The following is a 13,136-nucleotide window of genomic DNA, read 5'->3' as shown; positions in this document are numbered from 1 at the left end:
ATTTTTGTTTCTTAAAGATCCATTTCAGCCTTCCACAAAAGGCTCCCAATCCCTTTTTCCTTTGCTACTCAAAACTTTTTGGGGTAACTAGTTAGAAAATTATGTTCAAATCCCTTTTAAGAAGAGTTTGAACAGTCATACAAATTGTTTACCTGAAGCAGTTCTACATGATTTCAAACTTTTCTTTAGAAAATAAAAGTTGTCTTTGATAACCAAAGTCAGCTTTGAATTTTACTTATGAATGTTATAGGAAAGGTAACATTTTGTTACTGGAATTTAAGTGAGGCTAAAATAAAGTGACTAAAATAACATACATAAATATTTGATGCTGTTACCTTTCCATGTTTTTCTGACACAGGGAAGTTTCTGTTAATGCTGCAGTCTGTCAAACGAGCTTTTGCCATCAACAGTAATAACCCATGGTTACATGAATGCTTAATTAAATTTTCTAAATCTGGTAAGTATGAAAAAAGGTAATATTTATGTAAAAGCAAGTATGACAGTTCAGAGGCCTCTCATTAAGCTGGATATTAAAGAGATTTACATTAATGTAAAGCAAGGAAAGGATAATATTTATGGTGTGTTTATAAATTAAACATGCTAGCAAAGATATGTTAGAAATTAGTGCATTTTTAAGCTAGAATATATTTAGTATTCCAAAGGAGCAATATTTTTACTGTGTGAAATGTATCAAGCTTAATAACAAATATAAATGTATTTCCATTGATTTTGTTTCAAAGGATAGATTAAAAATTTTTTTAATTCCAAATGTTTTGTTTTTATAGTGTCTAATCATAGTAATCTTCCAGACATTGTGAGTAAAGTTCTATCTCAAGAAATGCAGAAAATATTTGTCAACAAGGATTTGGAAAGTTTTAATGAGGATTTTCTCAGACACAATGCTACCTCTCTTCAGCATCTGCTTTCAGGTTGGTATTGGACTCCCAGGGGTAAAACAGTTCTGGAAAGGGTTAGAATGTGGTGAAAATAAACGTTTGGAAAGATGTTCAACCTCACAAGTTATCCTAGAAGTAGAAATGAATGCAATACCATTTTTGATCTTTCCAGTTAAGGAAGGTCTGTTTGTTTGGAAAAAGGAGACGGAAGTACGGTAAAGATGTGGTGGGTAAGCACTCGTGTATCTCGCTGCTGTGAATGTAAACTGGCCCGGCCATTTAGGAAAGCAACCTGTCCTCTTATGAGGAGCGTCACATTATCTGTGATTTTCGCTGTCATCATACTTTTGTAAATAATTTTAAAGAATTAATCCAAAGCAGAGATAGAGCTTTAAGCGCAAAGACGTTAACTGAAATGCTGTAAGTGTGGGGAAAAGAATGGAAACAAAGCTGATGTATGTCTGATAGTAGGGGAAATAGTAGCAGGTTTGTAGTGGAATGGAAAACCCAGCAGTCCTGTAAAGGGATGTTAATTTGGATGATTTGTAATAATGGGGGTAAATAATTTCATAACACGTACACGGAAGTAACATACAATATAATTTCAACTGTAAAAAAAAAATACATGGGATAAAGGCTGAAAAGAAATACATATGAAGCTTTAATGGTTGCCTTCGTGTGTTGTGGTTATGAGTGATTTATTTTTTCTTGTGTTTTTATTACTTGCCATATTTTATATTTTGAGGATTTACTTATATCCTGCCTGTACAGAAGGATTTTAGGGAGTTTATTCAGTTTCATAAAATGACAGAATGGCTTGGATGGACAAGATGGTAAATTGGACAAAAGATTGTGGACGAGGAATTGGAGACAAAATGAAGTACATAATATAGTTAACTAAGCTCCTACGTTAAGCATATACTTAAATATTTTAATTTAAGCTTTCTTGTTCTAAAGGGAAACTTCTTGATTCTGATATCTATGGGAAAAAAAGTTAATTCCTGTGAAAAACTGCAACTTCTTGGTACAAAGGGAAATAAGAACTTCTCCTCAAGAACACAGGATAATGGACGAAAACATTTTTTTATTGTTTTTAGGGAAATACCTTCCCAAATATTATGTGAAATTCTAAGGAAAAGTTAAATGTTGCCACATAAAAGTTAAAACACCATAAAAAAAAGTCAAAAGACCAGGCTGGCGCTCAGTGGGTAGAGCATGCGACTCTTGATTTTGGGGTTGTGAGTTCTTAGCCCCATGTTGGGGTTAGAGGTTACTTAATAAATAAAAAAGAAAGAAAGAAAGTCAAAAGGCCAATTGGAAAAAAAATATTTACAGATATGTAACTAATAGAAGGCTAATAATATATGTAGAGTTCGTATAGATTAGCAATAAAAAATATAAATTGATTAAAGGCCAGTAGAAAAATGAGCATAGAACATGGACCAGGAGATACCGTCATGGAGAAAGAGGTTATTAATTGAATGAATACTGGTTGCCTCCATTCTGAAAGGGAAGGAACACGTCTCTCTTGGTCACTTGGTCACTTGTGTACCCAGTGCCCAGCAAAGGGTCTTATTTAGAGACACCATACGTTGTGGTGTTTCTGACCAGAAGTATCCCCTTTCCCCCCTCCCTGGCCTTGACCCCTCTGCCTGTACCTCCTCATCCCAGTCCTGACACACTGGTTGGCACTGTCTGATGTGCTGTCCTGGGAGCCCCTGAGGGCAAGGCTTGGAGCTGTCTTGGTCACTAACGTGTCTCCTACATTGTCCAGTATAGAGCCAGGCGTAGTAGCTTAGTGAATGGTGAATGAATGAGCCAGCTTGCTGTGACCCTGCATCACTACCCAAACTGGACATTATCCCATTACCCTAGCTGGAACTAATGGTGAAATTAAGAGCTTTGAGCCCATATACCCCAGGTGTGAAACAAAAATCTCCAAAATTTACAGGAGAAATGTAAACTGAATATTACTGAAAAATAGCTTTAAAAATATGTTCTTTGTGAATATGCAAGCATTTTCTGGAAGATGTAGAAAGAACACAAATACATGGAGGTTAAATAAAATGGTAATAAACAATGAATGGGTCAACCAAGAAATCAAAGAGGAAATAAAAAAAATACATGGAAAAAAATGAAAATGAAAACACATGGTGCAAAATTTTGGGGATGCAGCAAAAGCTGTTCTAAGAGAGAAGTTGATAGCAACACAGAGCAACATCAAGAAGCAAGAAGACTGTCCAGTAAACAACCTAATCTTAACACGTAAAGGAGACAGAAGAAGAGCAAACAAAGCACGAAGCTAGTAGAAGAAAATAATAAAGATTAGAGCAGAAATAAATGAAATAGAAGCTGAAAACCAATAGAACAGATCAATGACACCAGGAGCTGGTCCTTTGAAGAGATCAACAAAATTGATAAACCTTTAGCCAGACTCAAAAAAAAAAAAAAAAAAAAAAAAGGGAAAAAGGACTCAAAATCAGAAGTGAAAGAGGAGAAATAACAACCGAGTCCATAGAAATAAAAAGGACTGTAAGAGAATACTATGAAAAGGCACATGCCAACCAACTGGACAACCTACAAGAAATGGACAAATTCCTAGAAACGTATAACCTCCTAATACTGAATCCAGAAAAAACAGAAAATTTGAACAAACTAATTACCCAGTAATGATACTGAATCAGTAATCAAAAAATTCCCAACAAACAAAAGTCCAGGACCAGGCGACTTCAAACATTTAAAGAGGAGTTAATACCTATTCTTCTCAAACTATTCCCAAAAACAGAAGAGGAAGAAAAACTTCCAGATTATTCTATGAGGCCAGCATTACCCTATACTAAAACCAGATAAAGACAAAAAACAAAAAACTACAGGCCAGTATCCCTGATGAACATACTTGTAACAGTCCTCAACAAAATATTAGCAAACCATGTCCAACAATACATTAAAAATTCATTCACCATGATCAAGTGGGATTTCTTCCTGGCTTGCAAGGATGGTTCACTATTTGTAAATCAGTCTGTGTGATACATCACATCAGTAAGAGAGAAAGGATAAAAACCATATGATCATTTCAGTAGATGCAGAAAAATTACATAGGAATAAGGATTTTTAAAAAAGCTTTAAAAAATACTTTTCTTTGTGAACATGCAACAATTTTCCTTTTGTCCCTCCACCACACTTCTCTGTGACAGTAATTTGTTCCTTAGATGTATTATTTTAGCGTATCATCTTAAAAAAATTATTTTAGCTGAAATGTCGATTGATACTACAGGGCAGCCCATATTTATATTTCCAGTTATAGTGTTTCTTTGGGGAAGGATCGGTTGTTAAATCTGGTCTCCTGGTAAGTGTTTAACAACCATCTCTTTGTGACAGAAGCCCTGCTTTGTAGTGTTTTGCCATTTACAAGCACTCCCATTGTGGTGCCAGGCTGTCAAGAGGATGTCATTAAATTGGGAGTTGGGAAGAGACACTGTACCTGGCTCACCAGTTCTGGTAGGAGGCAGCTCCAACTCACTGCTGACTTTAAGTCATTGGAACCAGATTTTAAGCCACTGGTTAATGTCAATCAAATCAATTGTAAGATATAGGAGTTTGCTCATTTTGTAGTGTCTTGGTATTTCAGGTGCTAAAATGATGTATTTTCTGGACAAGTCAAGGCAAGAAAAAGCAATTGCTATTGCCACTAGACTGGATGAAACTATAAAAGATAAAAATGTAAAGGTAAGATTTTTCAGAATAAGTTTTACAAATTGATGGATACTGAGTGATCTGGCAAAATGTGTGTCTTTACAACCTAATTCTTAAGTGGGCCTTCAGAGTTGGGTCTGGATCTGAGTCACATTAGGCAAGTTTCCATTTCTTAGCTTCCTTTTCCTCATACGACGAGGGTGAAAATACAGGCATACCTGGGAGATACTGTGGGTTCTGCTCCAGACCACTGCAAATAAAGTGAATATCACACTAAAGTGAGTCAAATCAACGTTTTGGTTTTCCAGTGCCTATAAAAGTTCTGTTCGTACTATACCGTAGTCTGTTAAGTATGCAAAAGTGTTATGTCTAAAAAACAATGTGCATACCTTAATTAAAAAAATAGTTTATTATGGTGCTCCTGGCTGGCTTAGTCAGTGAGGGTGTGACTCTTGATGTCAGGGTCATGAATTCAAGCCCCATGTTGGGTGTGGAGCCTACTTAATTTAAAAAAAGAAACCTGTTACTAAAAAATACTAACCATCATCTGAGCTTTCAGCGAGTCGTAATCACTGATCACAGATCATCATAACAAATATAATAATAATGAATAAGCTTGAAATATTTGCAAGAATTACCAAAATGTGACATAGAGACACAAAGTGAGCAAATGCTGTTGGAAAAATGGTACTGATAGACTTGCTCAGTGTAGGGTTGCTACACAGTATCTGCAAAGCACAGCAGAGCGGGCACAGTAACACGAGGTGTGTCTGTACTGACCTCATGTACTTGGTTTAAGGGTTAATTGAAATGATAAACTGTGAAGGGCTTGGCACCTGCCTGGCACACAGTAAACACTCAGTACATGGGAACTATTGATTGTTGTTAATAAAGGATATTTCCAGTTTAGTGATTAGGTTCAGAGATTCACTTTTTCAAGTATTAGAAGCATATGGCTTTTTTAAGGCTCTGTCGATTTGATTTCTAAAGTGTTCCTGTTTTGAGGTGATTTCTTACTGTGGGTAGCAAGAAGTTCTTTTACACTGAGGCGAAACCAGTTTTCTTTTGCTTAATTAACAAATTGCATCTTCTGATTAAAGTGATGATTAACCAACATTTTCTCTTAAAAATAATTTTTATTTTCCCCTTTTCCAATAGACTTTAATAAAGGTTTCTGAGGCACTGCTTGATGGCAGCTTTGGGAACTGTAATTCCCAGTATGAAGAATACAGGATGGCCTGTCATAACCTGCTTCCTTTTACTTCCGCTTTCCTGCCCGTTGTGAATGAGGTCGACAGTCACAATGTGGCACTAAACCACACAGCTAACTATGATGTCTTGGCAAATGAGATTTGAAATCCCATAGAAGGTTGACTCCTGTAAGACTCAGAGCTGAATTCAGATCAGGGTTTCTTTTTCAGGGTGTATTTTAATATAGATATGAAATGAAATAATTGGATAGAATTTTTTTTTTTTTTGGATAGAATTTTTAAATGGAGTATTCTGTAAGCTTATTTTATTCTTTATCTGACTCTGCCAATTTACATAAACATCTGTTAAAAATTACCTGTTTATACTTGTACAGTTTTCTTAAACTTTCAAATTATCAGCATTGTGATGGGTGCTGTCACTTCTGTATCATAAATATAATTTCTTACTAAGCTAAGTTGTATACAGCCCCACTGTATTATTTTCTTTAGATGCTGGTTTCAGAAACTATGTTTTGATCTCTTACTGGTTTGTTGTATTTGTTTATTTGCTTGCCTTTTAATTAAAGCATGTCAGTTATAAAGTGTTCACTGTTAAAAACAATATGGAACTTTTTTTGGCAGACACTGGGGTTTATTTTAAAATTTATTTCAGTTTGCCCTTCCTTCCACCTTAATTTTTTTCGTGATTTACCACTTCTTTTTTAGTATCCATGAAAATAATACTTTCTATTGAGTAAGGGTACTCCAGTTTTATGTAGATGATTCAGAATGTGGGGATTGGTTTGCTTCTTAATCATGGAAATTCACTGGTAAGTTTGTTGCATATCTCTAGACCAGTCTTTTAAAGACTCCCGGGTAAGACTTATGCTTCCTTGACTAAATTGCTTGCGTGTCAACAAGTATTTGATATCTGAACAGTGTGCTTCAAGGGAGCATAATAGGGAAGAATGCAAATGACAAGGAAACATTCGTTCTTACTCTTACAGCCAGGCATTGACTATTAAATGTTTTTGTATCAGCAAAATGAGAATTTAAACTCCTGTTAGTTTAATTATTAAAACATGGTTCAGCAATATTTTTTTGGGAGGGGGTAAAGGTTTTTGTTCTGTCTGTACAGAAAACAATAATGGAATCATTCAGTAGATTTCTTTCAGAATTGTGTAAATATGTCTAATATTAATACTTCCCTTTGAGGCAAATACAAATTCAAAAAGGGAGATTTTATTTAGAGAAGCCATTCTAATTAAAATGATTTTCCTTCACTCTAAGCTGTTTAGATTCATAATTGTTAAGAGAAAAAAAACTCACTGTAAAATAATGCCAACCTATATATGCTGTAATAAATTATTTTGTACACAGTTGCTTATTTGTATTTGTGTTATTACTTCACACAAAATATTTTTGCAAAATGTTTTCTCTTTTTCTTTGAGGGAATAAAAACTTAATCATCTTAATTTTTACAAGTTTTTAAAAAGAAAGTTGGTTATTAAAAGTATTAAAATATTAAAATAAACACCTACCAATAAACTCTGGTGCCACAGCAGCTTGACTTCTTTTTTAGTGTTTTAATAATTTTAGAACTAGGTAACCTTTGTCACTAAATAATCCTGGCACATCTGTAATGTGTTATGTTACTTTCAGCAAGAAGCCACTTGCATAGAGATTCCCGTTAATTGTAATTAATGTGGAATATGTGCTGCAGTGGCAGTCTTTAAATTTTTTCTTTATTTTTATTTTTTTCAGCAGCAGCAGCAGCAGCAGCAGTCTTTTAAAAAGTATTCCATTGGGATCATTTAGGGTCTCTGAGAATTATTGGGTGGATATACTTGAAATGTGAGGAGTCAGGTTCAAGGTATGGAAGGCAGGATACAGGGTGAAATCTAGTCAGCGGATAGAGGTTGGATCTGTTCTCCCTACTCCCAACCCACTTTGAGTGTAAACATTAAATAATCCTGGCATATGGTTGGTGATCCTTCTTAGTTAAGGGAGGCAAGGGTGTGTCATGTCCCACACCCCCCCCCCACCTCTTATCTCCACCCTGCCTGCCTCCAACCTTGGCAGATTGCCCTTTACAGTTCAGAAAGCTAAAGGACAGGCATCTGAGACCCAAATACTTAGAGAAGTGTCTAGTCTCAAGAGAAAAGTGAGAAGTCCTTTGTCTTGGGTGAACCTGCCAAGTTTATCAGAACAGATAGGAACAGACACAGAGTCAAGGCATAATGTGGTACTTTAAGAATTTGGCTTCAAGTTTCTTGTGATTTCTTTCTTGAGGAACTGAATGAGTTTCATGGGCAAAGCCTAGAAGATAAAGAACCATAACTCAGTTTGTATTTATTGAACACCTATTATGTGTCACACTATTCTAGGTATGACATACACAGTAGTGAACAAAATTAAATCCTGTTTTCATGGAGTTTTTTTTTTCTAGTGGGAGGAGAGAGAAACATATAGGATATGATATTAGGTAGTGATAACTACCATGAAGAATAATCAAGCACAGTATGAGAGTAGTGTTGATTATAGTGAAATTTTAGAATAGAAGAGAAAAAGAACAGTCTCAAAGTTTACAGAGAAAAAGAGCAGATTATTCTCAAAAGAGAAGCAGATTTATGAAAGGCATCATTGAATATTGAAGAAAACATTCCCTCTGGATTTTTTGAAGAAAAATACCTTTGAATTTAAAATTTTATATCCAGCCAAATTAGTATTGGAATGCGACAGCATAAATATCCTCAAGTATACAGACTTCAGAAGATTTCCCCTTACAAATGTTATCACAAAAAATGCTTTTGGAGCAATATTAAAAGATACAAAATCTGGAAGATGCTACAAGAGATATGGAAGAAAAGTAATCAAGTATTTTTGTAAACTGTACTGTTATCTTTAGAGAAACTTTACAACTGTTAAAATTCTAGGCATTACTATCATGATTGGAGTTGGAGGTATTGACTAAGACATACAAGAGAGTTAAAATGCCTTTTTTTTTTTAATGTTGATTTTTGAGAAAGAGCATGAGCAGGGAGAGGGGCAGAGAGAGGGGGAGACACAGAATCCGAAACAAGCTCCAGGCTCTGAGGTGTCAGCACAGAGCCTGACAAGGGGCCTGAACCCATGAACCACGAGATCATGACCTGAGCCAAAGTCAGATGCTTAACTGATTGAGTCACCCAGGTGCCCCTGTAATGCCTCTTGTTAAAAGGAAGTTACAGAGATTGAAAAGATTAAGAAATTGAGTAAACAAACATGAATTTCGTTATAAAAACTGTAAGAATACAAATAAAATGTAAAACAAAAATGAGAAGTAACTCAGTTTGTCTAGTGGGAAGCAGAAAGAGTGAACAGAGAAAGATTACAGTAAATGGAAAATAAAGTGGCAGAAATTTGGATGTAGCACTGATTACAAGTAAATATGAATGGGTTAAATAACCAAATAGAAGATTTTGGTTGTATTAATCGTTTACAAGAGACACCTAAAAACAGAAAAATTTAAATAAAAGGATGGAAATAGATATAGCAGGCTAAAATGAACCAGAATAAGGTGGAATAGTAGTTCAAATAAGAGAATTTAATGCAAAATATAATGACAGAGACATTATTACACAGTTGGTCCCTGAATAACATGGGTTTGAACTGCATGGATCTGCTTATACATTGACTTGTTTTTATAAATACAGTATAGTACTGTAGAAGTATTTTATTTATGATTTTCTTAACATTTTCTTTTCTCTAGCTTACTTTATTGTAGGAATACAATGTATAACATAACATACAAAATATGTGTTAATCAATTTTTTGTCATTGGTAAGGCTTCTGGTTAACAGTAGGCTTAGCAGTTTTTGGATAGTCAGAAGTTATATATGTATTCTCAGGATTTTCAGCTGCATAGGGGGTCAATACCATTAACCCCTGCGTTGTTCAACTGTATATTGGTTTAAAAAATATGAATTTTTTTTAAAAATGAATTTTTAATGCTGAAAATTAAACTGTAAAAAATTAATGGTAAAATGTTTAACTGTATGGTGATGATGTTAATTAAACATTGCGATTATATATATATATATATATATATATATATATATATATCTTGAATCATGTACACCTGAGACTAATATGTCAATTTTATCTGGAAAAAAATACTAAGTATATATTAATTAATGTTAATAATTATGTTTAATGCTAATTAAACATTGCAATCATTTATATATATATATATATACATACATATATATATATGAATGTATATATCTATTTTGAATCATGTACACCTGAGACTAATATGTCAATTTTATCTGGAAAAAAATACTAAGTATATATCTATTATTGAACTTATATGCACTTAACATACCCTTAAATTATATCAAGCAAAAGCAGTGAACTGGAGAAATAGAAATATCAACAATTATAGTTAGAGGTTTTAATACACATTTCTCCCCCTCAAAAACTGAAGCAGAGAGAAAGAGAAGCAGAGAGCAGTTATTGAACATAAATTGTACAATTCCCTTGAGCTATTATGTATGTAGAACTCTACACCAAATAGAGTGATTGAGAATGGCATACTGTTTTTAAGTGGGAAGCACTAAGAAGGCATTTCTAATGAGATGACATTTGAATGGCTTTGCAGATCAGATATTTGGGCAAAGAGCATTCCAGAAGGACTAGAAAGGCTCCTTCCAGGTCTTGAGGTGAGAATTGTTAATAAAGGACTGATTGTCAGTGTGTCTCTAAGTTCTTTAATATGTCATAGAATAAAAACATTTGGACAGTGTAGATTTAAGTAACTATGAAGCTTAGTATAAGAATTATAACAGATTTCATGGGGCACCTGGGTGGCTCAGTTGGTTAAGCCTACGACTTCAGCTCAGGTCATGATCTCACAGTTCTTGAGTAGGAGCCCCGTGTCGAGCTCTATGCTGACAGCTCAGAGCCTGGAGCCTGCTTCAGGCTGTGTCTATGCTGTATCTCCCTCTCTCTCTGCCCCTCCCTGCTCACTCTCTCTCTCTCTCTCTCAAAAGTGCATAAACATTAAAAAAAAAAAAAAAGAATAACAGATTTCAGTGCCTACTGACCCCTGTCCTCTAAGAAGATTGTTAGGTCTGATAAGTTTTTAACTGTGAAATAGCTTCAACTTCTATAGTCTCAGTAATAGATTTGGTTCTCTGCTATTTATTAAAGAAAATTGTTTTAGGGCACTTGGATGGCTCAGTCGGTTAAGTGGCTGAGTTGGGCTCAGGTTATGATCTCACGATTTGTGAGTTCGAGCCCCATGTTGGGCTCTGCTGACAGCTTGTAGCCTGGAGCCGGCTTCGGATTCTGTGTCTCCCTCTCTCTCTGTCCCTACCACGCTCACAATCTGTCTCTCTCTCTCAAAAAATAAATAAACATTAAAAAAAGGAAAAGAAAATTGTTTGAATCACTAACCATATGCCTATTTAGCCCTACCTACCTCATTCCCCCGAATGTGTAGCTGTTAGTCCTAGCACACAAATTTCTGTTAGTATTATAGCTGTACTTTGGGATTTTGCACTTTTGGATAACTACTGCAATAAAGTGAACATTTTTAAAAAACTGATTCTATTTAATTTTGACCCAGAGAAAGAAGTGCTTAATGAAGAAGATAGACAGGAAGTTGCATTCAGAAAATGTGATCAAATGATCTGAAAGCATTCATAATCACCAGTTAAAACCAACAACCTGATCAGAACAAGACATAAAAACAAATAAAAAGAACACATTCTTCTGAAAGTGCAGAGCTCCTTCTTTCCCTATCTTTCCCACACTAACTCCTATTCATGATTTTGATCCCTAAATCCCTAAAAGTGTTTTGTGCCCCCTCCAAATGCATCCACAATACTGTGCACCTCCCATCATTACACTATTTATCAGCTCAGTGGTTTTTATGTACCTCCTCCAGAGACACTGTGAGCATCTTGTTCACAATTATGCAATTGGCATATATGCCAGCCACCTAGTAGGCATTCAGCACCTATTTGTTAATTTACTCAATAAGGGTAGGAATGATTTCACGGTTATTTCTGAAAAGGATGATTGCTAATAATACATTTTTTTTTATTTTAAAATTTCATTTAAATCCAATTTAGTTAACATATAGTGTAGTAATGATTTCAGGAGTAGAGTTTAGTGATTTATCACTTACATATAACACCCAGTGCTCATCCCAACAATGCTCTCCTTGTTACCTATCACCTATTTAGCTCTTCCCCCCGCCGCCCCAAGAACCCTCCAGCAACCCTCAGTTTGTTCTCTGTACTTAAGAGTCTCTTGTGGTTTGCCTCCCTCTCTCTTTTTTTTCCCTCTCTCTTTTTACCTTAATTTTCCTTCCCTTCCCTATGTTCATCTGTTTTGTTTCTTAAATTCCACATATGAGTGATATCACATGATATTTATCTTTCTCTGACTGACTCATTTCACTTAGCATAATACACTCTAGTTCCATCCACGTTGTTGCAAATAGCAAGATTTCATTCTTTTTGATCGCCAAGCAATATTCCATTATATATATATATATATATATATATATATATATATATATACATACATACACATTATATATATATAAACATCATATATATATATATATAAACATCATATATATATATATATATATATATATATATATATAAACATACACATACACCACATCTTCTTTATCCATTCATTAGTCAATGAACATTTGGGCTCCTTCCATAATTTGGCTATTGTCTATAGTGCTGCTATAAACATTGGGGTGCATGTGCCCCTTTAAATCAACATTTTTTGTATCCTTTGGATAAATACCTGTTAGTGCAATTGCTGGGTCACAGGGTAGTTCTATTTTTGATTTTTTGAGGAACTTCCCTACTGTTTTCCAGAGTGGCTGCACCAGTTTGCATTCCCACCAGCAGTGCAAAACTGTTTCCCTTTCTCTGCATCCTTACCAGCATCTCGTTTCCTGAGTTGTTAATTTTAGCCATTCTGACAGGTGTGAGGTAGCATCTCATAGTGGTTTTGGTTTGTATTTCCTTGACAATGAGTGATGTTGAGCATCTTTTCATGTGTCCGTTAGCCATACGGATGTCTTCTTTGGAAAAGTGTCTTCATGCCTTATGCCCATTTCTTCACTGGATTATTTGTGTTTTTGGGGTGTTGAGTTTGATAAGTTCTTTATAGAGTTTGGATACTAACCCTTTATCTGATATGTCATTTGCAAATAACTTTTCCTGGCCTTTTAGTCTTGTTGATTGTTTGCTTTGCTGTTCAGAAGCTTTTTATCTTGATGAGGTCCTTGCTTTTGTTTCCCTTTTCTCGAGAGACATGTCTAGTAAGAAGTTGCTGTGGC

General features: G+C 34.9%; 1 protein-coding gene across 9 annotated transcripts in view; it reads left to right on the top strand.

Annotated features, from left to right (window-relative positions):
- The window catches only part of NAA16 (N-alpha-acetyltransferase 16, NatA auxiliary subunit), a 65,810-nt gene extending 58,649 nt beyond the window's left edge, over positions 1-7,161 (top strand). For all 9 annotated transcript variants that reach the window (XM_042977349.1, XM_042977354.1, XM_042977344.1 and 6 more), the window contains 4 exons: positions 359-457; positions 786-929; positions 4,525-4,622; positions 5,748-7,161. In XM_042977349.1, coding sequence (XP_042833283.1) covers positions 359-457; positions 786-929; positions 4,525-4,622; positions 5,748-5,945 — 539 coding nt within the window. In that variant the 3' untranslated portion in view covers positions 5,946-7,161. The remainder of the gene's footprint in view (positions 1-358; positions 458-785; positions 930-4,524; positions 4,623-5,747) is intronic.
- The last annotated feature ends 5,975 nt before the right edge of the window (positions 7,162-13,136 follow it).

This window comes from Panthera tigris, chromosome A1 (assembly GCF_018350195.1).
Source record: "Panthera tigris isolate Pti1 chromosome A1, P.tigris_Pti1_mat1.1, whole genome shotgun sequence".
Classification (NCBI taxonomy): Eukaryota; Metazoa; Chordata; class Mammalia; order Carnivora; family Felidae; genus Panthera; species Panthera tigris.
Note: the sequence above shows the minus strand (reverse complement) of the source record. Positions and strands in the feature narration are given on the sequence as shown.